This window comes from Odocoileus virginianus, chromosome 18, assembly GCF_023699985.2.
Source record: "Odocoileus virginianus isolate 20LAN1187 ecotype Illinois chromosome 18, Ovbor_1.2, whole genome shotgun sequence".
Lineage (NCBI taxonomy): Eukaryota > Metazoa > Chordata > Mammalia > Artiodactyla > Cervidae > Odocoileus > Odocoileus virginianus.
The window spans coordinates 45,351,907-45,378,897 of NC_069691.1; the positions used below are offsets into that span (position 1 = coordinate 45,351,907).

The 26,991-nt window shown below is 41.1% G+C and overlaps 1 protein-coding gene across 2 annotated transcripts in view; it reads right to left on the reverse strand.

Moving 5' to 3' along the window:
* The window catches only part of INTS9 (integrator complex subunit 9), a 120,428-nt gene that overhangs the window by 26,365 nt on the left and 67,072 nt on the right, over positions 1–26,991 (reverse strand). For both annotated transcript variants that reach the window (XM_020893105.2, XM_020893106.2), the window contains 3 exons: positions 19,517–19,637; positions 18,620–18,754; positions 963–1,074 (listed from right to left, as the gene is read on the reverse strand). In XM_020893105.2, coding sequence (XP_020748764.2) covers positions 963–1,074; positions 18,620–18,754; positions 19,517–19,637 — 368 coding nt within the window. The remainder of the gene's footprint in view (positions 1–962; positions 1,075–18,619; positions 18,755–19,516; positions 19,638–26,991) is intronic.

A 26,991-nucleotide genomic window follows, 5' to 3' on the forward strand; every position in this document is an offset into this window, starting at 1 on the left:
CCCTAACCCTCAATGTGACAGTGTTAGCAAGGGGATCCTTTGGTAGGTGACCATGTCTATATGAGGTCATGAGGGTGGTGCCCCCCGTGATGGGATTAGTGCCCTTATAAAAAGAGGAGGAGGCCCCAGGGCAGCCTTTCTCTGCCATCTGGGGACACAGCCAGAAGGCTGCTGTCTGTAAGCCAGACAGGGTACTTGACCAGAACCCAGCCATGCTGGCCACTGCATCCCTGACATCCTAGCCTCCAGAACTGTGAGAAATGTGTTGTTTAAAGCCATCAGCCTTTGGTATTTGTTACAGTAGCCTGAGCTAAGACAGGAAGCAACCTACACATTTCTAGAAGAAATACAGCATTTCTAGACTTTATTGACAATTTATTCCAAAGAAGCATACATTTATTCCAGGAGCAAATACTCAACAAGTCTCTCAATTTTAGTTCCCCCCACCCAAAGAAGAATAATACCAAGCAAATATTTTTTGGGAAAAAATACACCTGTACAATGTATCCCTGTTGTGAATTCAAAATATTAACAATCTTTTCTGTGCTATTATTTGCAAAGCAAAGACAGGATTATTCCCATCTTTAACTCTGTTTATCCTATAAGCACCCCTGATCCACCTGCAAAATCCACCAAAAAGCAAAAAAAGTAAGAGTTTCTATGTAAGTGGGAGAATGTTGAGCATCCGTTGTATAATTGCTAAAAATTCAAATTTACTGTTATAACCACCATTCTTATCGTTCCTTCAGATTTAAGTTGCTTAAGAATTGCTTTTGTTGACAACAGTAGGTTTTGAAGGATAAGCAGAAAGCGTGGAAATAAATGAGGGAAAAGGTCGTAATAGGGGGCATCAGAGGGTGTCCATATGAAGCAAAGGGACAAAAAAGTACCATACGAGCAGGGTGATCAAAAAATAAATGTAAACCATTTCCTCCCATGTAAGACTTTCCCTGGACACATACCTAGGTTGCTGCAGAACTCACCCACCATGCCATCAGGGTTTGCGGTGGGAATTTGGGTAAGGCCTGTCAGGATGAGGACATCACTGTTTTTGAGAGATGCCTGGTCCATGGGCTGAAAAACCACAGAGAACTAGGCTTAGTAATTAAACAAAAAAAAGGTTAGGTATTAGAAGTAAAGGAAAAAGAGAACACAATCAATGGTCTTTCCAGGTCCAACCTGTCAACAGGTCATCTCCCTTCATTTTACAACATGCCCATCACTGAAGAGTGTCTGCCCAAGGGAGATGGGTACCAGTGGGAGGGAACTTTACGGGGCGATGAAAACTCACAGAAGACTGGGGCAGGATGGATTCATGTGTATAGATGACCGAGTCCCTTTGCTACCCACCTGAAGCCACCACACTATTAACTAGCTGTGTGCACGCTTAGTGTGTATGCTCAGCTGTGTCAGTCTCTTTGCGACCCTAGGGACTGTAGCCCACCAGGCTCCGCTGTCCACAGAATTTTCCAGGCAAGAATACTGGAGTGGGTTGCCACTTCCTCCTCCAGGGATCTTTCTGACCCAGGGGTCAAACACGCGTCTGTCTCTGCACTGGCAGGTGGACTTCTTACCACTGTGCCGCCTGGAACTCCACTATAAAGGAAAAGGTTTTTTTTTTTTTTTTAAAAGGATAAGGATAAAGGATAAAAAAAAAGGATAACCCCCCAAAAATATGAAGGAAAAAAAAAAGAAAAGAAGCTCTTTTTGTAAAGCCATGCTACATGTATCATCACAAATTTGACGGGGTCCTCAAATCTGAGCCTGTACCAGGATCACCTGGAGGTGGAGTGCTTGCCCCCCACCCCAGGGTTTCTGATTCAGGTCTGAGGTGGAGCCTGAGAAGATGTAATTTTAATGAGCTCCCAGGAGATGCTCCTGGTGGGGATGTGGATGGTGGTCTGGAGATCATGCCGTGAGATCCCCTGCACTGTACAGTCTGTACAGGTTCTCAAAACAGCTCTGCCACGTATAAGAAATTGGGAATGTTGTGGAAATACAGAGGTTGAGACTCAAAAAGCTGGGGTGCCTTTCCCCAAAAGTCAGTGGTAGAGGAGAGAGGATCCACTGTCTGTGGATCAGGAACCAGAAATGTAAAGCCCCCCTTCAATTCAACTACCAGTACGGGACCTCAGCCAAGCCTCTGGGCTAGGTTTCTTATAAACTGATCTGTCTCCCTTCAGGCATTTCTCAAGTCTCATGTGCTAAGTTACATGATCTTCCTGGAGCCTATGGAGTCCTATAGCACAATGTTATGCAATCCTTAGGTTGTTCTATTTTTGAATTTCATTTTGACTGCTTTCAGAGCATTTAAAAAAAAATACAAAGTAGCTCTTCCAAATAAGTCAGGATTAAAACTGGAAACAAATACGAAGGCCCATGCAAGGATGTATTGTACAACATGAGGAATATAGCCAATATTTTATAATAACTGTAAATAGTAATCTTTTTAAATTGTATAAAAATAGGGACTTCCCTGGTGGTCCAATGGCTAAGACTCCGTGCTCCCAATGCAGGGGGCCTAGGTTTGATCACTGGTCAGGGAACTAGATCCCACATGCTGCAACTAAAGATCCTTCATGTTTCACTGAAGATTGAAGATTCCACGTTCTGCAACTAAGACCCGATACAGCCAAATAAATATTTTTTAAAACTGCATAAAAATAAAAATTTTAAAGTATTTAATAAGAGGAATAGAAAGGGGAAAAACAGAAGGTCCAAAGGGCGAGATGCTAGAGAGCTCGTCAATGTTTTCATTTTGTAATGTATCTTTTGCTCAATTTCATTTAACCTACTCACTAGAACATCAGAAGGAAAAAACAGGAGGGATAAACATTATCTCTCCTCTTTCTTATCCAAATTTCTCAGTAAAATTTCAAACAGCAGTGCAGCCAAGAACCACCACCTGCATTGCTATCTCTGAGTCCACGTGCCTTTTGATGTATCATCCTTCAGCATCTTATATCTGCATGGACATATGGGATTCATTACTTTTTTAAAATAACATGATTGTGGTTAGGTAAGTTGCTTAATAATGTGAAAAGCATTTTTTAAAAACATGGATACAGGAGATGTATGGTTGTGACAATTATGTTGAGCAGCTTCTAACTGTTATTTGCACAGATACACAACAATGCATGTAAGAACTTTTCTTCTGCTCAGGCAGAACTGACCTGCGTATTTGCCTTCTCAACAAACACGCATATGTTCATTGTTTCCAGAAAAGGAGGGAAGGGGAAGTAAAGCACAGAGGTTTATAGTAACTGATGTGTGAGAAGCCTGGGAATGCTCACTGTGCATATGTCAAGCAGAAGGAAACTGGAATGGTGATCAAAGGTATCAAGCTTTGTTCGGTAGTATATTTAACTTATGGATGAGAAGGGCTTTCCAGGTGGCTCAGATGGTAAAGAATCTTCCTGCAATGCAGGAGACCCCAGTTTGACCCTGAGGTCATGAAGATCCCTGGAGAAGGGAATAGCAACCTACTCCAGTATTCTTGCCTGGACAATCCCATGGATGGGGTAGCCTGGGGGACTACAGTCCGTGGGGTCGCAAAAGGGTCAGACACGACTGAGCAACTAAAACAAAACAAATCAGTATTCTTGCCTGGAGAATTCCACAGAGGAGCCTGGCGGGCTACAGTTCATGAGGTCACAAAGAGCTGGACATGTCTGAGCATCTAACACACTCACAGACACATACACACACACTTAGCTTAAAAGGACAACAATTTTATAAGGATCTTATCAGAACAAGCCACTAATGATTCACAGCGCTGATAGGGGATTCAGAGGCCCTCAGAACCTCCTAAAATGGTACATACAATTCTGTCTCCCTATATACATTCTCCCACAGATTTAATCAGGTTGTCATTTGGGGCCATGATCTCCAAAAGGTTAATAACAGATAACTAATCTAAACAGTGACTCAGGAGCAATTCTGGCCTTGAAAACACAATCATCTCTGAACCTCAGCTATTATTACCACCACATTCCTTTAAAAATTAAATGCCCATAATAAAAAACAAAGGCAGTGCTACAACATGACTAGCACCAATCTGCATGTTATAAAATACTTCATGATTAAGTCACACTGGATGTTCACAAATTTAGCCCTGTAACTCAGACACTTCTTGTGGATTCCTCAGTTCAGTTCAGTTGCTCAGTCGTGTCTGACTCTTCGCGACCTCATGGACCACAGCACGCCAGGTCTCCCTGTCCATCACCAACTCCTGGAGTCTGTTCAAACTCATCTCCATTGAGTTGGTGATGCCATCCAACCATCTCATTCTCTGTCGTCCCCTTCTCCTCCCGCCTTCAATCTTTCCCAGCATCAGGGTTTTTTCAAATGAGTCAGCTTTTCGCATCAGATGGCCAAAGTATTGGAGCTTCAGCTTCAACATCAGTCCTTCCAATGAACACCCAGGACTGATCTCCTTTAGGATGGACTGGTTGGATCTCCTTGCAGTCCAAGGGACTCTCAAGAGTCTTCTCCAACACCACAGTTCAAAAGCATCAATTTTTCAGTGCTCAGCTTTCTTTATAGTCCAACTCTCATATCCATACATGACTACTGGAAAAACCATAGCCTTGACTAGACAGACCTTTGTTAGCAAAGTAATGTCTTTGCTTTTTAATATGCTGTCTAGGTTGGTCATAACTTTCCTTCCAAGGAGCAAGCATCTTTTAATTTCATGGCCGCAGTCACCATCTGCAGTGATTTTGGAGCCCAGAAAAATAAAGTCTGCCACTGTTTCCACTGTTTCCCCATCTATCTGCCATGAAGTGATGGCACCAGATGCCATGATCTTAGTTTTCTGAATGTTGATCTTTAAGCCAACGTTTTCACGCTCCTCTTTCACTTTCATTAAGACGCTCTTTAGTTCTTCACTTTCTGCCCTAAGGGTGGTGGCATCTGTGTATCTGAGGTTATTGATAGTCCCACACGTCACATCCAGCCTTCCGATGCCAATTAGAGCCCACTCGGGTCTCCATGATCCCCAGTGGGAAGGGATGTGCCCTGCTTCTGAATCCCCACAGCCCTTGACTGGATTTCTAACCTGACAGGACCCATCACCTGTACCCTGGAGAAAGTCCTTTGGGCACCCATATTCTTCCTCTACAGTAACCGGTGTAAACCTAGCACCTCCCCATTTATGTTTCCCTTACAGTCGAGCACAGCCCACTGTCCAAAGCAGGAGGTTAAGAAACACCACAGACGAGATGAGGAAAGGAAGGCGAGAACAAAGAGATGAAGGCGTGTAAGCAGTGCACATTAACTCAGAGGAGGACACACTCTGCCAGGTTAGAAACCAAACAGCATGTGTAGAAACAAGAAGACAGGAGCCCATTAAGTGGTCCAGTCTCTCCCTCCTGGCTTCATGGTATCTGTTTCCCGAGTCCAATCCTTCAGGCCAATCACGAACTCTTCGTGGCTCAGCTTCCTCACTGCTACTGCCCTTAAAAATATTAGGTTTAGCTCTCACTGGCTGGCACCACCTCACCAGTAAGGACAGAGCTTTGTCTCCTCAGGACTGACCCGAGGAGGCTGAGGCTTCGGGACAACTTGGGGCCATGTCCATGGAGAGGAGAAAGCTTCTTGTGGCCTTGGCAGCTAAGGTGGGGAGCAGTATGTGGTGATTTGTCCCAGACATCTTTCTTAAATAACATTTTGGGGACATGGCTGTGTCCTTTCCCAGGAGGAGTGGGCCCTTCGTGGACATATCTGAGGGACCACTGCAGAGAGATGTGTTACTAGAGACTCAGTCATCTGGTCTTCATAGAGGAACTGAGACCCGAAGAAGAGAAGTGATTTTTTCAGACTGCCTCCTCTTGAAGGGTCAGTATTCGGCCCAGGCCTGGCTCTCACGTAGTGGGCGCTGATGTGACAGAAGACAGAGGAGAATGGAAACCCAGGTGTTTCATGGGGCCAGCTGATCAGAGGCGCAAAGGCAGCTTCAACTGGCTATACTGAAGGCTGGGTTCTGTGGATGCAGGAAAATGTCTTTGTGTTGACCTGCAGCTCTACCCTGGGCACCATGTAAGCAAGTGGTTTTAATCCCCTGTGTTCTGGATCAGGGAAAGTCAGACACTTCCAGAAAATTCCCAAGGACTGAACCTGACTGATTGTAAGATCTCCATAAGGCCAGGCATAGAAGAAGCAGCAGCCTGCAGATATTTCCTGAGAATATCTCAAAGGAAATGAATTCCTTCAAGAATTAATTCCTTAGAAGACTAAGGAGTGGCTGAAAAAAGCTAACATGTACATCCACATGAAGATCTGGAGCAAGTCACAGATTTATAACAATAAAATGCATTAGAAAAATCAATCAAACGAAAAAACAGAAAACTTCTAGAGCATCCAGATCAGAGAATTGCATAAACAACAACAAAACACTTGGGAAATTCAGAGGGAAGAAGAAAAATGTAAAAAACAAAACAGAGCAAAACAGACCTATCCAAGCAACTGTCTTAACTCTTAAAAAAAAAATTTATTTCTTACAAAGAAAAAAAATTTCTTTCCAATGCTCTATGTCAGGGATTCTTAACCTGATGAATAACAATGGGTTTCTAAAGACTCTATAAGCTCAGCCTTCAGAAAATAAATGTAAAATGTCATATAGATGTGCAACAGATTTTTTTTTTTAAACAGTTCTTATCAGATTCTTACCACCAGGATTTTGGGTGGTAATTGTGGGTAACACCCACAAGATGTTAAGAACCACTACTCTATGGACTTCCCTGGTGGTTCCGAGGCTAAGACTCCGTGTTCCTAATGCCCAGGTTCGATCCCTGGTCAGGGAACTAGATCCCACATGATGCAACTAAGACCCAGCACAGTCAAATAAATAAATTTGACTGTGAATAAATGAATAAATATTAAATAAATAAATAAATATTAAATATTTATTTAATGAATAAATATTAAAAAGAAGAAAGAAAGAAAAGAACCACTGCTCTGAGGCAGACGTTTCCACAGGGAGCCTCTGCTCTCAAAACATCTCTCCTCTCCTCCTTACAGGTACTCACCACCCGTCTGGCATCCGGAGAACCACCTGCTTGAGCCTCAAGGCCCAATGTTAACTGGTTAGGAAACAGCCTGGAGACTGACTGAGCCTGGACTCCCTATTCTGTTCCAGGCAAGGCGGTAAGGAGAGTCCTCAGTGCAGGAGAGCTGAAGGGGGGAGATGGGCACCTTCCCAGGTCCCTCTCGTGATCAGGAGAAGCATGGGAAAAGATCGAAATCATAAACGAACCAAACGCAAACCCTTAAGCACCGCTGATATAAACAACACTAACAAATATCCACCACTAACTTTGAATTTCCACACTTCAAATCTTAGCCCTGGGACTTCCCTGCTAGTCCGGTAGCTAAGACTCTGCGCCCCACGCAGGGGCCCTAGGTTCTGTTGCTGGTTGGGGAACTAGATCTAGATCCCAGATGCGGCAACGAGACCTGGCACAGCCAAATAAATAAACATTAAAACAAATTGTTTTTTTTCTTGTAGCCTTGCATGGGTATCAGTGTCCTGTCCTAGGCCAGCCTCTAAAACTACCCACAAATTCTGTGGCTTCCCCAGGTCTGGGTATATGCAGGTTTTACCCTTTTATACTGGTGATTTTCACATCTAAAACTCAAGCCCCACCCCTGAAGTCAGGCAGAATAACCAGGAAACTACTGAAATAACAAATATAAAGTTGCTTTTTCAAACCATCATAGTAGAAAAATTAAAGTTCAAACATTGGTTCACAACGCACAAGCAAATTCATTAATTTCATTTCCAAGGCCAAAAAGGCTGTGGCTCTAATGACCAAAAGTGTTCTCTAGTTATTGCTAATGTGTTCAGGGGACTCACCCAATGGTTACTGTTTATTCTGTGCTAATAGTATTATAGTTTTTAAACTGTGTCCAATGCCCTCTTTCTGGGCACATCTGTTTGAAGATGATGTTCGGGGGGGGGGGGGGGGGGGAAGCTTTAAATAATTTAAAAATCTCCGACAGTGATAAAACAGTTAAATACTTTACTGTATATCCATATGATGGAATTAGGTAGCTATCAAATATCACGTAGTAGACCTAATCATCTAAGAAAAGTTCATTAAATCAGAAAGAGCAGAAAAGCAGGCTGTAGATTCTCTCTTAATCTTAAGATAATTACTTTTTTTCCTTTGAGAATTTTATATTTTCCAAAACTACTAAAATAAGTGGCTCAGATGGTTAAGAATCTGCCTACAATGCAGGAGACCCGGGTTTGATGCCTGGATCAGGAAGAGAAGGGAATGGCAACGCACTCCAGTATTCTTGCCTGCAGCATCCCACGGACAGAGGAGCCTGTCAGGCTATGGGGTCCATGGGGCTGAAAAGAGTAGGATAGGACTGAGCAACTAACACAGTAACACACAAAATTACTATAATAAACATAAAGTACTGTTGTAACAGATATTTCTGGAGAAGAAAATGGCAACCCATGCCAGTATTCTTGCCTGGAGAATCCCATGGACAGAGGAGCCTGGCAGGCTATGGTCCATAGGGTCACAAACAGTTGGACACAACTAAATGACTTAGAAGATAATATTAATTTAAAACAAAATGAAAAATCCTGACAAGACAGAGCATAAACACAAGCTGCTGGTTGTCTTGTAGAATTTCAGGGACAGTGCAGAAAGAAAGGCAAATGACAAATTTTGAGAAACTGAAAAACTAGAATAAATTCCCAGAGAGACCATGGTTCCTGGAATGGGGACAAAATGATGTTGTTCAGTGGATAAGTCACGTCCGACTCTGCGATCCCATGGACTGCAGCACGCCAGGAGGAGGAGGAGCCAGACCAAAAAGGGTTGGGCACTGAGGGAAGAACAGGGGCCGGGAAGAGAACTCTCTGACCCTCCTCCTCTCCTCTGCGGTGCCCCTGGCAGACGGCAGCCTGCTGCAACAGAGTGCGAGGGAGAAAACACCCGGAATAGTGGCATCAATGTTCGCAGAAGGTGCGGGCACACCCACAAGCCCCTGCTTACTCCCTTCACCCCACAAGGCTAAGTGGTAACAAGTCAGAGAGACAACTTCTGGGAAAAAAGCAGTGTTTGGAGCTGAGGTACAAGAGGGTTTCCCTGAGAGGCAGGTAAGTGGTAAGAGCTGACAGGTAAATAAAACCAGACGACTGATGAATGCAACGTATACTAAGAACAACAAGGTAAAAACCTACCCTGCACAGAGAATTAACAAACCAGATGGAACAGTAGCATTTGCATTAAAAAAAAGTCCATGCACAAAGAAAGTAAAAATGAGTAAATAAAATAAAAATAAGTATAGGGCTTCCCTGGTGGTCCAGCAGCCAAGACTCCAGGCTCTCAATGCAGGGGGCCTGGGTTCGATCCCTGGTTGGGGAACTAAATATCCCACGTGTTATAACAAGATCTAGTGCAACCAAATAAATAAAAATAAGTATTAAAAAAAGTATAAAAAGCAATATTTGGAGATACTGTATATGGAAATATAATCATTGAAATAAAGAATGCAATACACAGGGTGAAGAGCAGTATGGATATAGCTAAAGAATGAACTCCTGAGTTGAAGCAGGGGGCTGTAAAGAGATGAGAAATATAAAAGAAAAGAGATACGGAAAACACAGACGTCTCAATATCTATATACTAGAAGTTCTACAAGAAGAAAAAAAAATCAACCAGAAGGAATAAATAATTTAAAAAATGATTAAAGGATTTTTCTATGTTAAAGGAAATTGGAAGATCTTACAGGAAAAACAAACAGGAAAACAAACAGGAGAAAATATACATTTAAAATACATCACAGTGAAATTTAAGAGCATTGAGGATAAAGGGAAAATTCTACAAGCAGATCCCACAGATGAACACAAATCTGATGGGCTTTGCAATTCTTCAATGCAATAAGGGTACAAATGGAAAATGAAGAAATAGTTTCATAGGGTTATACGTTCAGAGTTTTTTCCCTTTAATTTTATATCTATCTAAGCTATCATTTATTAGGGCTTCCCTAACAGCTCAGTTGGTAAAGAACCCGCCTGCAAAGCAGGAGACCCTGGTTTGATTCCTGGGTAGGGAAGACCCGCTGGAAAAGGAACAGGCTACTCACTCCAGTATTCTTGGGCTTCCCTTGTGGCTCAGCTGGTAAAGAATCCGCCCGCAATGCAGGAGACCTGGGTTCGACCTCTGGGTTGGGAAGATTCCCTGGAGGAGGGAAAGGATACCCACTCCAGTATTCTGGCCTGGAGCCTTCCATGGACTGTATAGTCCATGGGTCACAAAGAGTCGGACAGGACTGAGCGACCCTCACTTTCACTTAAGCTATCGTGCGAAAGTCAAAGTGAAGTCACTCAGTCGTGTCCGACTCTTTGCGACCCCACGGACGGCAGTCCACCAGGCTGCTCTGTCCATGGGATTTTCCAGGCAAGAGTACTGGAGTGGGGTGCCATTTTCTTCTCCAAATGATAAAAGCTATCATCTAAATGTGAGGAAAACTTAAACATATTCTCAGTAGTTCAAAATCTCATTAAGGATTACCATTTGAAGACCCTCATGGTGAACATTCCTCAATTATTCCTGGAAAAAGAAAAGTAAATCTAGGATTGTGAGCTTTATGGGAAATAAGGGTGAAAATAAAAAAAGAACAAAGTTCACAGTTGTCTAAATATGTTCACCACCCTGTTGATGTTCAGTCACTAAGCCATGCCCAACTCTGTGACGCCACGGACTGCAGCACACCAGGCTTCCCTGTCCTTCACTATCTTCTGGAGTTTTAAATAATCTGAGACTAAATTTCTAGACACTACTGACAATAGTGATTAGGGGAGAGGGGGGAAGAAAGAAGAGAAAAAAGATACAAAGGACAAGAGGAAACTAGCTCTACAGGGAGAGACAGACAGTGATAATCACAGGAAGAACAAAAGGGGGAATAAACTGGAAGAATAAGATATACATAGATAACAAACAGGGACCTACTGCATAACACAGGTAACTCCGCTATTATGTAACAACCCAGGAGGGAAAAGAATTTGAAAAGAACAGATACACCTGTAACTGAGTCACTCTGCTGTCTGCACACCTGAAACAAACACAACACTGAATCAACTATTGTTGTTCAGCAGCTCAGTCGTGTGATTCCTTGCAAACTCACGGACTGCAGCACACCAGGCCTCCCTGTCCTTCATTATCTCCCAAAGTTTGCTCAAACTCATGTCCACCGAGAAAGTGATTCCATCCAACCATCTATCCTCTGTTCTCCCCTCCTCCTCCTGATCTTAATCAGGGTCTTTTCCAATGAGTTGGCTCTTCCCATTAAGTGGCCAAAGTATTAGATCTTCAGTGTAAGTCCTTCCAATGAATATTCAGGACTGATTTCCTTTAGGATTGACTGGTTTGATCTCCATGCAGTCCCAGGGACTCTCAAGAGTCTTCTCCAGCACCACAATTCGAAAGCATCAGTTTTTCAGTGCTCAGCCTTCTTCATGGTCCAACTCTCACATCCATACATGACTACTGGGAAAACCTAGCTTTGACAATATGGACTTTCATCGGCAAAGTGATGTCTCTGCTTTTTAATACACTGTCAAGGTCTCTCATGATTTTTCTTCCAAGGAGTAAGTGTCTTTTAATTTCATGGTTGCAGTCACTGACTGCAATGATTTTGGAGTCCAGGAAAATAAAATTTGCCACTGTTTCCATTGTTTCCCCACCTATTTGCCATGAAGTGATGGGACCAGATGCCATGATCTTAGCTTTTTGAATGCTGGGTGTAAGCCAGCTTTTTCTATGATTCCTATGAGTCAACTATGCTTCAGGATAAAATTAAAAATGAAAAAACAGACATATATGTTCAAACTTGCAAAAAGAAATTTAGTCTTCTAAAAAAAGGCAAGAAAACACAGGGGAAAGAATGAAGTAAACTAAAAAAATGTGAAGATGGCAAAAACAAGACCCAAATAGTGATTTAAGAAACATTAATAGGTTTCACTAATCAGAGACTCTGTAGATTAAAAAAGAAAAAAAAAAATTCTTTACTACGTTGTCTGCAAGGGATTCACTAGAAAAGGACACAGAAAGAGTAGGGGAAAAAAAGGATGAAAAACACTAGCAGCAAGTGTAGAAAGGAAAAAGACTCCTGGCTTTTAATGTAGCCTTGACAGAGAAAAAAAAGAAACATTCTGATCGAAGGAGTAATTGATCAACAAGACATAATGATAACACGAACACATACCCCTGAGTACATGGCTTAAAATATAAACAGATAAATCAACAAATAATGCATCTTTTTCAGATACTGGTAGCTGAGCAAAGATATGAGAATTAAAAAGACAACAAACTCAAAGCGATAAATATATATGGAAAAATTTTTCATTCAGCAGTGAATACAGTCTTTTCCAACATATATAGAACATTTACAAAAAAGGGATTGTGTTTCAAAGTAAGCCTGAACAAATTTCAATGAATCTGTAAATTCTTATTGTAACACACAAAAAAATTAAATAGACTCCTGAAACCTAACCATGGTATGACAAAAACCTTGTTTGACCCTAAGTCTAACCACACTGGACAGGCCTGAAACAAACAAAAGTATACTATACAATAACCTCTGGTTATTTAAATCAGGAACATTAAGAAGGAAATTTTGATATACTTAGATATAAATGACAAAGTACTTCTTATCAAAATTTAACAGCTTTCCACAGTTCAGACTTCAGTCCTCAGCACTTGTATTTCAAAAAATCTGATGGCTCTCCAATTTGTCTCCAGTCTTGCCTTCATGTCTAAGTTCCAGCTCTGAATTTCCATTTGTCTCATGTTCTAATTCCCATTCATCATAGCCACTACCCTCTTCTTCAACTAATGACCACCCCTGCCCCTGGCCAACTTCTTCTTGTCAGCTATATTCATGTCATTATCACTATTCTCTGAGTCATCCAGGTATGAAATCTCTGCCTTATATTTTTCCTTCCCTGAAGATAGTAGGCACTCAAGAAATGATTGTTGAATTTAAGATTCACCAATGTTTTAACTTACCTTTCCATCCTTACTATTTCAGGCTGAATCCAAAGTCTTATTTCCATATGCTTATTAGATGATTATAACAGTCTGCCACATTCTTCCTAGCTCATGGGCTTCCATTACTAAAGCTGAATTGGCCCTTTTCTATTAATATAAAGTCTAATATATAACTGCTGTGACAGGGTGTAAGCAGCTGCAAACAACCCATAAAACAATGGGTGTGGCTATATTTCAACAAAATATTATTAACAAAAAGAGGTGGGAGATCAAATTTGGTCCAAGGACCATAGTTTGCTGACATCTGAAGTAGACTACTGAGCTTTTTCAAAACAAGTCTTTTCTTATCCCTGCTAATTCAATACAGAATCCAATTATCTGGGCAAAAGAAAATCTAATTTACTTTCTTTTTTACATACAATAGTGGTTGCCAGCTAGAAACTAAAATTAATTACTTAGGTATATTATTCATTATTTTCAAGACCTTATTTTTCCCTTTAAATTTATGGATCTTTTAAGAATAATTTACTGGAAATTACATCGGTAGTACTGTAAAGGCTTTGATCTAAGCAGGACAAATCGGAAGAACTGGCAGCCAAGTAATCTTTCTGTCTTTTATGAGAGAATATATCAGGAATGATAGAAGCTGCCAATACAAAATTCTGATTCAGTGAAGCAGATGAAGATGACACTGATGGGCTTTTGATTTCAGCAAGAGGGAAAGGCCCAGAATTCTGCTAGCTATAGGAAAAACTAGCAACTTGTCCCCTCTAGACCTTGAAATGAAAGTTGCTTACAAAAAAGGTATGAAAACAAAGCAGAGTGGCAGCTCAGAGCATTCTATTGTTCTAGACTTACAACATTCTTTTTCTCATATTAAAATGGGATATGGATTTCACCAAGTTATCTATCCATCCATCATCTATTGACTATCTAATCTCCACTGCCCTCTTTTATAAACATGGGAAGATATATGTGTACTGTGCTAAGTTGCTTCAGTCGTGTCCTACTCTCTGCAACTCCATGGACTGTAGCCAGCCAGGCTCCCTGTATGTGGCATTTTCCAGGCAAGAATACTGGAGTGGATTGCCATGCCCTCCTCCAGGAGATCTTCTGGAGCCAGGGATCAAACCCACGTCTCTTATGTCTCCTGCATGGCAGGTGGGTTCTTTACACTAGCACCACCTTTTATATCCAGATAATCACGATGGTGTGCTCACTCACCTAGAGCCAGACATCCTGGAACGCGAAGTCAAGTGGGCCTTAGGAAGCATCACTACGAATAAAGCTAGTGGAGGTGATGGAATTCCAGCTGAGCTGTTTCAAATCCTAAAAGATGATTCTGTGAAAGTGCTACACTCAATATGCCAGCAAATTTGGAATACTCAGCAGTGGCCACAGGACTGGAAATGGGTCAGTTTTCATTCCAATTCCAAAGAAAGGCAATGCCAAAGAAGGCTCAAACTACCGCACAACTGCACTCATCTCACACACTAGCAAAGTGATGTTCAAAATGGTCCAAGCCAGGCTTCAACAGTACGTGAACCGTGAACTTCCAGATGTTCAAGCTGGATTTAGAAAAAGCAGAGGAACCAGAGATTAAATTGCCAACATCCGTTGGATCAGCGAAAAAGCTAGAGCATTCCATAAAAACATTTACTTTTGCTTTATTGGCTATGCCAAAGCCTTTGACTGTGTGGATCACAATAAACTGTGGAAAATTCTGAAAGAGATGGAAATACCAGACCACCTGACTTGCCTCCTGAGAAATCTGTACACAGGTTAGGAGGCAACAGAACTGGACATGGACCAATAGACTGGTTCCAAATTGGGAAAGTAATACATCAAGGCTGTATATTGTCACCCTGCTTATTTAACTTATATGCAGAGTACATCATGAGAAATGCTGGGCTGGAAGAAGCACAAGCTGGAATCAAGACTGCTGGGAGAAATATCAATAACTTCAGATATGCAGATGACACCACCCTTATGGCAGAAAGTGAAGAAGAACTACAGAGTCTCTTAATGAAAGTGAAAGAGAAGAGTAAAAAAGTTGGCTTAAGGCTCAACATTCAGAAAACTAAGATCACGGCATCTGGCCCCATCATTTCATGGCCTGGTGCGCTGCAGTCTATTGGGTTGCAAAGAGTTGGACATGACTGAGCGACTGAACTGAACTGACCTTTTATAAACATGAAAAAATTTAGAAAATGAACAATAAATTCTTTAGAAATATCTAAAAAATGGAGTTAAGTAACACTTATAACAATACTTAAACACTGAGCCTCTTGCCAATATAACTGTTAAAGAACAACTAACTTAAAACTTTCCAAAAGCTTCAGTCTATACATTCCAATAAAATTCAAACTTATGAAGTCCTACATGGCTTGGCATCTTGGACATGTCATGATCACACTTCATACGATGCAATCACAAGGGTGTCCTCTGCTCTGCCGACGTGCCCAGCTTGTTCTAGTGTTAGGAGCTCTTCGTCTGCCACATCTCTGTCATACTTCGCCCACACAGCTTTACATGTCTCATTTCCCCAGGTCTCAGTTCCAATGAGATGTTTCCCGAGAAGCTCTCTCTGACCATCCAAGTTAAACTAGTCACCAGCACTCTCTACAGAACTCTGTTTTCAGTACTTGTGTCACCATGTGGAAGCATTTTGCTCATTTATTTTCATCATACCATTCTCTCTCATCATATGAATACTGATCCGTGAGAGGAGACTTTGTCTGCGGGCCACCACTGAATCTCTAACACCTAGATGAGTGCTTGACACGGCGGGCCTTTAGTAAATATTGAAAAATTAGTATTTGCTGAGTAAATGAGCGACCATCTCTGTTATACACATCAGGCTCTGGTTATTGGAAGTGTTGGGAAATCTCTAAATCCCAGAGGTGACCTAAAGGCAGCATGATCTTATAGAGGAACTATGATCCTAAATGTTCAGACACAAATAATCTAACTTTGATAAAAGAGTAGGACATAAAGTTTCAGGTAAACAAGATGAAAAAACTCTAGAGATCGGCCATAAAACACTGCACTTATAGTCAACAACCATGTATTGTACAGTTACACTTTTATTATAAGGGTATAGCTTATGTTCTAGAGTAGGAAATGGCAACCTGCTCCAGCATTCTTGCCTGAAAAATCCCATGGACAGAGGAGCCTGGTAGGCCACAGTCCATGGGGCTGCAAAGAGTTGGACACAACCGAGTGACTGAGCACCTAACTCATGTTAAGTGTTCTTACACAACAAAAAAGAATGTTTGTAGAAACTAAAGTCAGAAAGATTTAAAAGGCTGATGCTTTGGTAAAGTTGCAGTATACAAAATTAATATACAGAAATCTGTTGCATTTCTATACACTAACAATGAAAGATCAGAAAGAGAAATTTAAGAAACAATCCCACTTACCATTGCATTGAAAAAGTAAAATACCTAGGAATAAACCTACCTCCTGATGCTGGGAAAGACTGAGGGCAGGAGGAGAAGGGGACGATGGAGGATGAGATGGTTGGATGGCATCACCGACTCAATGACATGGGTTTGGGTGGACTCCAGGAGTTGGTGATGGACAGGGAGGCCTGGCGTGCTGCAGTTCATGGGGTCGCAAAGAGTTGGACACAACTGAGTGACTGAACTGAACTGAACAAGACAAAAGACCTGTATTCCAAAAAGTATAAGATGCTGATGAAAGAAATTGAAGATGACACCAACACATGGACACATATACCATGTTCTTGGATTGGAAGAATCAATATTGTTGAAATGACTATACTACTCAAGGCAATATAGATTCAATGAAATCCTTACCAGATTACGAATGTCATTTTTCATAGAATTAGATCAAAAAAATCTTAAAATTTGCATGGAGACACAAAAGACCCAAAGGAACAGCCAAAGCAATCCTAAGAAAGAAGAGCAAAAGGAATCAGGCTTCCTGAACTTCAGACTGTATTATACAGCTATAGTCATCAAAGACAGCACGGTACTGGCACACAAACAGAATTATAGATCGATGGAGCAGGAGGACAGAAAGGCCAGAAATAAATTCATGAACCTGTGGTCAATTAATCTACAACAAAGGAGGCAAGACTATACAATGGAAAAAAAGAGTCTCTTCAATAAATGGTGCTGGGAAAACAGGACAGCTACATGTTAAAAAAAAAAATGAAGACATAACAATCTTTAATACTATACTCCAAAATAAACTCAAAATAGATTAAACACCTAAATGTAAGACTGGATACTATAAAAACTCAGAAAACACAGGCCGAACACTCTCTGACATTAACTTCACTAGTATCTTTTTTTGATTGGTCTCCCAGAATAATGGAAATAAAAACAAAAACAAACAAATGGGACCTAATTAAACTCAAAAGCTTTTGCACAGCAAAGGAAATCACAAGGAAAAAAAAAAAAAGACAACCCACAGAATGGGAAAAAAGCTGATGCAGTTTTATACCCCAAAACAAACAACCCAATCAGAAAATGAACCAAAGACCTAAACAGACATTTCTCCAAAGATGTACAGATGGCCAGCAGGCACATGAAAAGAAGTGCAACATCACTAATTATTAGAGAAACACAAATCAGAACTATAGTGAGATATCACCTCAAGCTTGTTAGAATGGCTATTATCAAAAAAATCTACAAATACGTGCTAAAGAAGCGGAGAAAAGGGAATCCTTTGACACTGCTGCTGGAAATGTAAATTGGTACAGCCACTATGGAGAACAGTATGGAGATTTCTTAAAAAAAAAAAAAAAAAAAAAAGAGTTACCGTATGATCCAACAATCCCATTCCTGGGGTTTTTACCCAGAGAAGAACATGGCTCAAAAGGATACATGGACCGCAGTGTTAACTGCACCACTATTCACAATAGCCAAGACATGAAAGCAACCTAGATGTCCACTGACAGATGAATGGACAAAGATGATGTGGTCAATACACACAATGGAATATTACTCAGCCACTGAAAAGAATGAAACAATGCCATCTGCAGCACATGGATGGACTTAGAGATTATCAGATTAAGTGAAGTCATGAGACAGAGAAAGACAAATACTGTATGATACTGCTTTACATGTAGAATCTAGAAAGATACAGTTGAACTTATTTACAAAATGGAAGCAGACTCAGAGACTTACAAAATGAATTTATGGTTATGGCAGGGAGGGCTGGGCAAAGTGATAGATTGGGAGTTTGGGATTAACATGTACACACTGTTCTACTTAAAATAGATAACCAAGAAAGACCTACTGTAGAAACGAATAAATAAATAAAAAATGACAAAGAGCTGACGCCACTTTGGATACATTATGAATTTAGGGTAGTTACTAAAAATTCAGGGATTCCCTGGTGGCTCAGATAGTAATACAGTCTGCCTGCAATGCAGGAGACCCAAGTTTGATCCCTGGGTCGGGAAGATCCCCTAGAGAAGGAAATGGTCACCCACTCCAGTATTGTTGCCTGGAAATCCTGTGGACGGAGGAGCCTGGTGGGCTACAGTTCATAGCGATGCAGAGTCAGACATGACTAAGCGGCTTCACTTTCAACTGAAAACCTGAGTTGTTAACAGGAGAATTTAGAATTACCTGTGGGTGCGTGGTAAGCAAGGAGGATCCAGAGACGTAAGACACCTTCTCATAATGGGACTGGATGATCCAGTTGGAGCTTCCAAGGGCGTAGCCAGAGCTTAGGGGAGTCACCTGGACCGCACCGAAAAGCTCCTGGAAAAGAACCACTGTAAGAATGTGTGCTGAGCTTTCAGTAGTGCAGTCATGCCAGTTAAGTTTGCAGAGGGAAAAAAACCAGAAAACCCTTCTCCACTTAGGAACTACTTTTAAGTGAATCAGAAAGTTTAAGAACAGAAAGATGGTGGAGACCATGGGAGGGTCACATCTTACAGTCTTTTACTCGTCACATTTCTGAGAATTCCAGTCCATCCACGTGTCACCAGGCACCCAGGTCCCACCCATTAAAAGGCAGAAAGGATATGTTATGATATAGGCCAAAGAGACAAATACTTAGGTTTTCTTCTTCTTTTTTTAACCCTTTTCAGGTTAGGAATTAATATCTTGGTTGTTCTGTACAGAGTGGCTCTGGGCCACAGTTAACAGGAATGGGAACCCTCATCATGATCAGAGCTCAGAAGTCATATGTGCCAAATTATTTCTTGATCCCTTTGATGCTGTTCCCTACTGCACAAGTCCAAAACCTATAAAATGGTGTCACTGTTCTAAAGTAAACAGGATGAGATGCCTTTTTTTCCTGACCTATTATATGCTAATGAGTGACGGGGAATATAAGGTTTAGGACAGAGCACCAGTAAGAACCTGGGAAGGATGGAGGGAAATAACAGATGTTCTATCTTTCCACCATGTACTAGTACAAGATTTATAGTGACTGAATGGCTTAAAAAAGGGAACTATAGAATCCTTCCAAAGAATCAAGAGCATTCATCAATCAGTTAAAATCGTATTAACACTCACAATTTTCTGAGAATATCCCACCAGCTGGATCTTACTAAGGGCAGAGTTCACCTCCTGCATTGTGTAGCATCTTCTCCAGGTCGAGACTTCTACTGCATCCTTGAGAGGAGAAGGCAGGAGCCTGGAAATAGATCATCAGGTCAGTTCTTATGTACAGAGAATACTGTTCAAATAACCTGCCCATTTTGTCTAAGTTGTCCAACCTATTGGCATATCCGGATGTTCACAGGATAAACATTCCTTTATAATTATTTTTGTTTCTGTAAGGTTGGCAGTACTCTCCCCTCTTTCATTTCTGATTCTAGTAATTGCAGTATTCTCTCCATGGGGTGGCAAACAGTCGGACACGGCTGAGCGACTAAACTGAGCTGAACTCCTTTTTGCTTGGTCAGTCTAGCTAAGGTCTGGTAGTTTTGTTGATCCTTTCAAAGATCTAACTTTTGGATTCATTGATTTCTCTCCATTGTTTTCTACTCTTGATTTCACTTATCCAGCATATAGCTAGATCTCTTCTGTGTTTTTAAACCCATGTGATAATCTTGGTCATCTGAATTATTTAAGCCATTCACACTTAATGTTACTACTGATATATTAATATAATAGTTGGCTTACATTTACCAATTTTTGTTTTTTAATATGTCACTTCTTATTTTGTTCTATTCCTCCACTGATTTTTAAAAATAGTAAGTGAATATTTTCAGATGTAGCCTCTTAAATCCCTTCATGATTTTTCACTTTTTTAAAAGTTATTTCCTTAGTGGTTATCCTAAGGGCTTATTGTATATCTCTTAATATAGAGCATTTCTGTATGACCTCTCACATTCTCTTCCCTGTTCAAAAAAGATAAATGAAATAAACGTTACTTGTGGACCTGCAAAGTTATAGAAAAGAACCAGGTTAAACACATCTGAGGCTTGGCAGAAAGAGGAAAATAAAACACATTTTGCAATTTTTCAGACCAGCATCAGGAGCAATCATTAAAACAAACAAAAATGTGTCATTAGAAAGACATTTCATTCAATATTATTTGCTCATAAGAATAGACCTTAAGAACGACTTCCCTGAGATTCTCAGTACAATACAGGTGAGGGGACAATACAGGTGAGGGGACTTCCAGAGAACGGAAGCTGTGCATTAGCTCTGCTCTGTCTCCTGAATTGACGCCTAACAATAGTAAAGACTCACACAAACTCACAACTGGCCCTTAAGACAAAGCGATGAGAGGAGAACTCATAGCAACAGCATTTTAGAAAGTAGAAAGACAAAGAATGACTGACATCGTAGACCCAGCAAAGTTCAAGTCACTTAATTTATACTGCAGAACTCACAAAAAGCTCAGCAATGGGAAACAACAGGTATGTCCTGAAGTGAGGTTAAAGGTGAGCCTAAAAACAAGAAAATTCTTAGAAAAAACTGATTAAGAAATAGAACCTACGAATTCTCCTCACCTAATATTTCTGCTTTACTGACTATGCCAAAGCCTTTGACTGTGTAGATCACAATAAACTGTGGAAAATTCTGAAAGAGATGGGCATACCAGACCACCTGACCTGCCTCTTGAGAAACCTATATGCAGGTCAGGAAGCAACAGTTAGAACTGGACATGGACCAACAGACTGGTCCCAAATAGGAAAAGGAGTACGTCAAGGCTGTATATTGTCACCCTGCTTATTTAACTTATATGCAGAGTACATCATGAGAAATGCTGGGCTGGAAGAAGCACAAGCTGGAATCAAGATTGCTGGGAGAAATACCAATAACCTTAGATATGCAGATGACACCACCCTTACGGAAGAAAGTGAAGAGGAACTAAAAAGCCTCTTGATGAAAGTGAAAGAGGAGAGTGAAAAAGTTGGCTTAAGGCTCAACATTCATAAAACTAAGATCACGGCATCCGGTGCCATCACTTCATGGCAGATAGATGGGGAAACAGTGGAAACAGTGTCAGACTTTATTTTTTGGGGCTCCAAAATCACTGCAGATGGTGACTGCAGCCATGAAATTAAAAAACGCTTACTCCTTAGAAGGGAAGTTATGACCAACCTAGATAGCATGCTAAAAAGCAGAGACATTACTTTGCCAACAAAGGTCCGTCTAGTCAAGGCTTTGGTTTTTCCAGTGGTCATGTATGGATGTGAGAGTTGGACTGTGAAGAAAGCTGAGCACCGAAAAATTGATGCTTTTGAACTGTGGTGTTGGAGAAAACTCTTGAGAGTCCCTTGGACTGCAAGGAGACCCAACCAGTCCATCCTAAAGGAGATCAGTCCTGGGTGTTCACTGAAATGACTGATGCTGAAGCTGAAACTCCAATACTTTGGCTACCTCATGCGAAGAGTTGACTCACTGGAAAAGACCCTGATGCTGGGAGGGATTGGGGGCAGGAGGAGAAGGGGACAACAGAGGATGAGATGGCTGGATGGCATCACTGACTTGATGGATGAGTTTGAGTAAATTCTGGGAGTTGGTGATGGACAAGGAGGCCTGGCGTGCTGCGATTCATGGGGTTGCAGAGTTGGACACGACTGAGCGACTGAACTGAACTGAATCCATGTAGCTCAGCAATTGCCCCTTCCCCTCCCAGGCATGTCACCAGCGACTCCAGAGAGAATAAAAATGAGAGTCTGGACCAGGGGAAACCAGCAACACCTGGAAGCAACCTCCTTAAGCAAAAGTTTATATACTGAGAGGGACGATTTTCTTATGCTCAGAGCAGAACACTATCAGTTAATCTTGTGCCCTGCAGGGTTGGAGACTAGAAGAACCTTCTCTGAAAAACAAGACCAGCACCAAAAAAAACAAAAAAACCCCAAAATAAACCTCAATGAAAAGATACTGACTGACAATGGGGTTTTACAGTGAAATTATCCAATCAGACTATGTTATGGTAAAGTCTAGAATTCAATAAGACCTGGCACATAGGCTTTCCAAGTAGCTTTTTTAACTGTCTAATTCTTAAATATGAACCAATAACCAAGGATCACCATGTATTTGAATAAAGCCTATAAAATGATAAAGGCCAAAACAAATGGAGGAAGGAGAGGAAATAAATTAGGTAGGTAGAAAATATCAATCATTATTCTCAGATAAATAAGAGTGTACCTAAGAAATGAGAAGAGACTTCTACTAAAAGGGGGAAGAGTCATTAAGAAAATGAAAAGAATGCTTATAAATGAAAATATGGTATTATACAATGAAAGCATGCCAACAAAACAAGATTTCAAAATAAGGTAAAAACATTAAAAAGTTATTCAAGACACAAAAGACCCATATAAATCAAGAAATCAGAAAAGCTTAAAAATAAAGGAACAGAACTACATAAAGAATTAGAAATTTAGTAAGAATTCAGGAATGAAGACTAAACTGAAAGACACACAAGAGGGATAAACAGATATGCCAAGAGAGGAAAGATACATATAACATACAGATAACAGGAGTCCCTCACAGAAATCCAAGCAAGGGAACAGAATAGTAAGAACCGTAATTAGAAATAAAAAGAAACTATACACTGAAAGAACACAATGCATACTCGAATATACTCACCCAGAATAACTAACACCAGATATATTCTGAGAAAATATTTAGATTACAGAGAAAAATCTTTGGGCACGGAAGCAAAAAGGGCAAGTTATTTACAAGGAAAACAAAAAAAGGTTACGTCAGTTTTCAATGTTTTTTTCTAGAATAAAGTAGAGAAACATATTTAAGAGACTCAAAGAAAGAAAATGCAAGCCAAGGATCACATATTTAGCAAAACTGACTGTCAAGGTCACAGAACACAGACAATTATTAACCAGCAAGAACACAGGGAATACAGTTCTCATGATTCCATCCTGAGATAGCATCTGAATAACGAGTTTCACACAACCCAAACTGACTACAGTAGAAACATCAATATATGGGTTGATAGTATTAAATGTATAGTTCCTTGAGGAGAAAGGCCAAATGAAGTTAGAAGGGAAAGAGGACAGTATGTAACGGCTACATGTTCTTACAAGATAGACACAGTAAAAGTATAAAAGCAGTGGAAGAAAAATATATATTCTTTGTCCTCCAAAAAGGCCTAGAAACAACTGACCAATCCAGTAACAGTGAGTAGCAACCAGAACGGGAGCTCAAAATCTCATTTCCCACTAAAAGAATCCAGAGTTTCTTGGAGGAAATGGGTGATTCCTGATTTAGGAACATGAAAGAGGAGTCTTCGACATCCTGCTACATTAGATAACAAGCAAACTATCAAAAACTACAAAGGATGTAACAAAAGGACATGGTGGATAAACTGAATATGTGCTTCCACTGTCCGAAGATGGGACAGTCTGAGCTGCAAGAGGGGTGATGTGGTGACGGGCTGAAATCCACGCTCTATGTATGTCTCAGTGTGCGCTGTGATTAGACTGGAGCACGGAGACACGGCTTTTGAGTTACCAGACATTTTCTATCTCTTAACCTAGGTGGTGTATACGGGTAGCTGCTTGATAATAATTTGTTAACTATATGTCAAGCTTTGTGGGTTTTTTTGTTTTATATTACAATACAAAAAGGTTAATTTAAAAATACAGAAAAATTTATGTCAAAACAAGAAACAAGTAGCAGAAACAAAAAAATTCATAGGAAGGCTGAGAGATAAAAGAAATTCCCAGACAGAATAACAAAACAGTGATGGCAAAGAGGAGAGAGAAGTATTTTAGTGTCAGTCCAGGAGGTTCAACATCCAAATAACACGAGTTCCAAAAAATACACAAAAATTGAAAAAAGGAATTTTAAAAGGGGGGGAAATTTTGTTTTTTAAACCAGAATTGAAATTCTCCGTTTTCTAGATTGAGGGTCAGCAAACATTTTAGATACAGGGCCACAGATGCTTTAAACTCTGGAGGCCACCTATAGTCTCTGTCAAGTTATTCAACTTGGCCATATAACACCACAATGATATGAGTGTGTCTGTGTGCCAATAAAACTTTATTTACAAAAACAGTGGCAGGCCAGATTCGGACACAAAACAGATACTTCACATAGCTGTCGACACTTTTCTAGACTGAAAGGACACACTAAGCTCAGTCCATGAATGTAAACTATCTTTAGGTAAGACACAACATCATTAACTTTAAGGACAAGGAGAATTTTCTAAAAATCTCCACAGGGGAATAAACAGCATACATACGGGAGATCAAGCCTTAATAACACTGGACTTTTCAACAGCATTTCTGGGAGACAGAAGAAAATAGCGCAATACTTTAAAAATTCTATGAGCAAACTACCTCTAGTTTGCATTTCTATCGGAGTGTGAGGGTAGAATGCTGACATTTTAGATGTGCAGGGTCATAGAAAATTTACTTCTCATGCACTCTTTTTCAGGGAGCTGGTGGAGGAGGTGCCAGGCAAAGTGAAGGTGTAAACCAGAAAAAGAAAGACCCAGGAAATAGAGCTTCTACCAGAAGAAAAGGGTGAAGAAATCTATAGAATCAAGGTGGAGAAAGTCCCAGACTGAATGCTGTGGAGCAGTCCCAAGAGCATCTGACACCAGACAGGGTAAGAGTGAAGACTCAGGGAGGGGACTTCTAGAACATCAAGATAAAACTGTCAGACTATTCATCAAGTCTGAACACAGAGGAGAGACTCAGACAAATGGGGGAAAGGTTAGAGATCAGTTAGTGATATAATAAGTAAGGGTTTTCCAGGTGGCCCGGGGCTTAAGAATCCACCTGTCAATGCAGGAGATGTGGGTTTGATCCCTGGGTCGGGAAGATCCCCTGGAAAAGGAAATAGCAACCTACTCTGGAATTCTTGCCTGGGAAATCCCATGGACAGAGGAGGCTGGAAGGCTATAGACAAGGGGTCATAAATAGTTGGACATGACTGAACGATTGAGCACATATGCACACAGAAAACTAAGCAAATAAACAAACAAGATAATTACTAACTCAAGGGAAAACAGAAAGTTGTGCAAGAAAAAAATTCCTAACAATGTTACATGGCCAGTGAATTGCATTTCCATGGTCATAATAATGTAAACATGGAACAGAGATTCAGTAAAAACAGCACATGGGTCACGTAGGTCCAACTCTCTTCACCTTTGTTTCTGCAGCAACAAAACAACAATCCTTCCTGTTACGTTCTGCATAAACAGGTGAAGATTTTCTTATTTCATGTACCTGTCCTCTATAGAGTGAACTGATTTAGGTTTGACAATATTGAGTCAATAAATATTTACTTAGCCCTGATTATGGCCATAGTACTCTAGTCCTGTAAGGAATCAAATAGGTATAACATAAAGGCCTTGGCTCACAGGAACTTAGTCTGAAAAAATCTTTACAACAGTACAAGGCAAAAAAGGAGACATGGAAAACCCATCATAAGTCATTCTTGCCTGCATTCGTGTCTTCCCTCCCAGAAGGGGTTAAATGATACATTGAAAATGCAAATCTCTACACACACACACTCTCTCTCTCTCTCTCTCTCTCTGTCCTCCTCCAATTTAATGGTTCACCATTACACTCAGGATAAAATTCAAGGCTCTCAGCATGACTTATAAGGCTCTTCTTTATCACGGTCCTGCCTCAGCCTACATTCTACACCCTGAACTATATAAGGAGCTCTCTAAGTGCCAGGCTCCCTTCAAAGCCGGAACATCCCACTGTCCACATCTTCATATTTTGTGTGGACAACGTGCATGCATGCTCAGCTGTGTCTGACTCTCTGGGACCCCATGGACTGTAGCCCACCAGGCTCCTCTGCTCATGGCATTTCCCAGGCAATACTGGAGTGGATCGCCATGCCCTCCTCCAAAGGGTCTTCCCAACCCAGGGATTGAACTCGCGTTTCTTGCATTTCCTGCACTGCAGGTGGATTCTTTACCACTGAGCCATTGGGGACGCCTTACTCCTGCTTTAAAGTCTAGGCAACCTGTCACCTTTTCTCAGGTCTTGTGACACCTGTCTTGGCCAGGTGCACATCCCGTGTGCTGAGAAGATGGCTGGCGGAGTCTCAGAGCCCAGGAAGGGGCACAGAAGCCCTCTCTGGAGCAGGTTCATGGCAGGGGGCCACCACCGACACTTCTGTCTCCTTCTGCAGCCCTGCTACTATCTTTTACCCACTGAGGAAGGAGAGGTTTCTCTCAGAGGCACACCAGGGGAAGAGCAGACAATTTAGACTTGTCTGGATGTAAAACTCAGCACTGCTTCTTCACCTGTGAGCCTCAGTCTCATTTGTGAAAAAGGAGAATATCACCTCCCTTTTAGAGCTGTCCTGTGAGCAGTGAAGGACAGAACTCACACAGTGTCTGCCATAGAACAGAGGCTGGGTGAGGACTCTCTCCAACCTTTCCCACCATACACAGCCATCGCTACCCCAGAACAAGCATTTTCCAACAATACTGTAGTGGACTTTAACCGAGGGTAATTTCTTTAGATGAGCTGCAATGACCCTGAACTTCAGTGGCCCAGGCACTGCTCTAGAGCGTCTCAAGGAAGAACCCAAGTTAC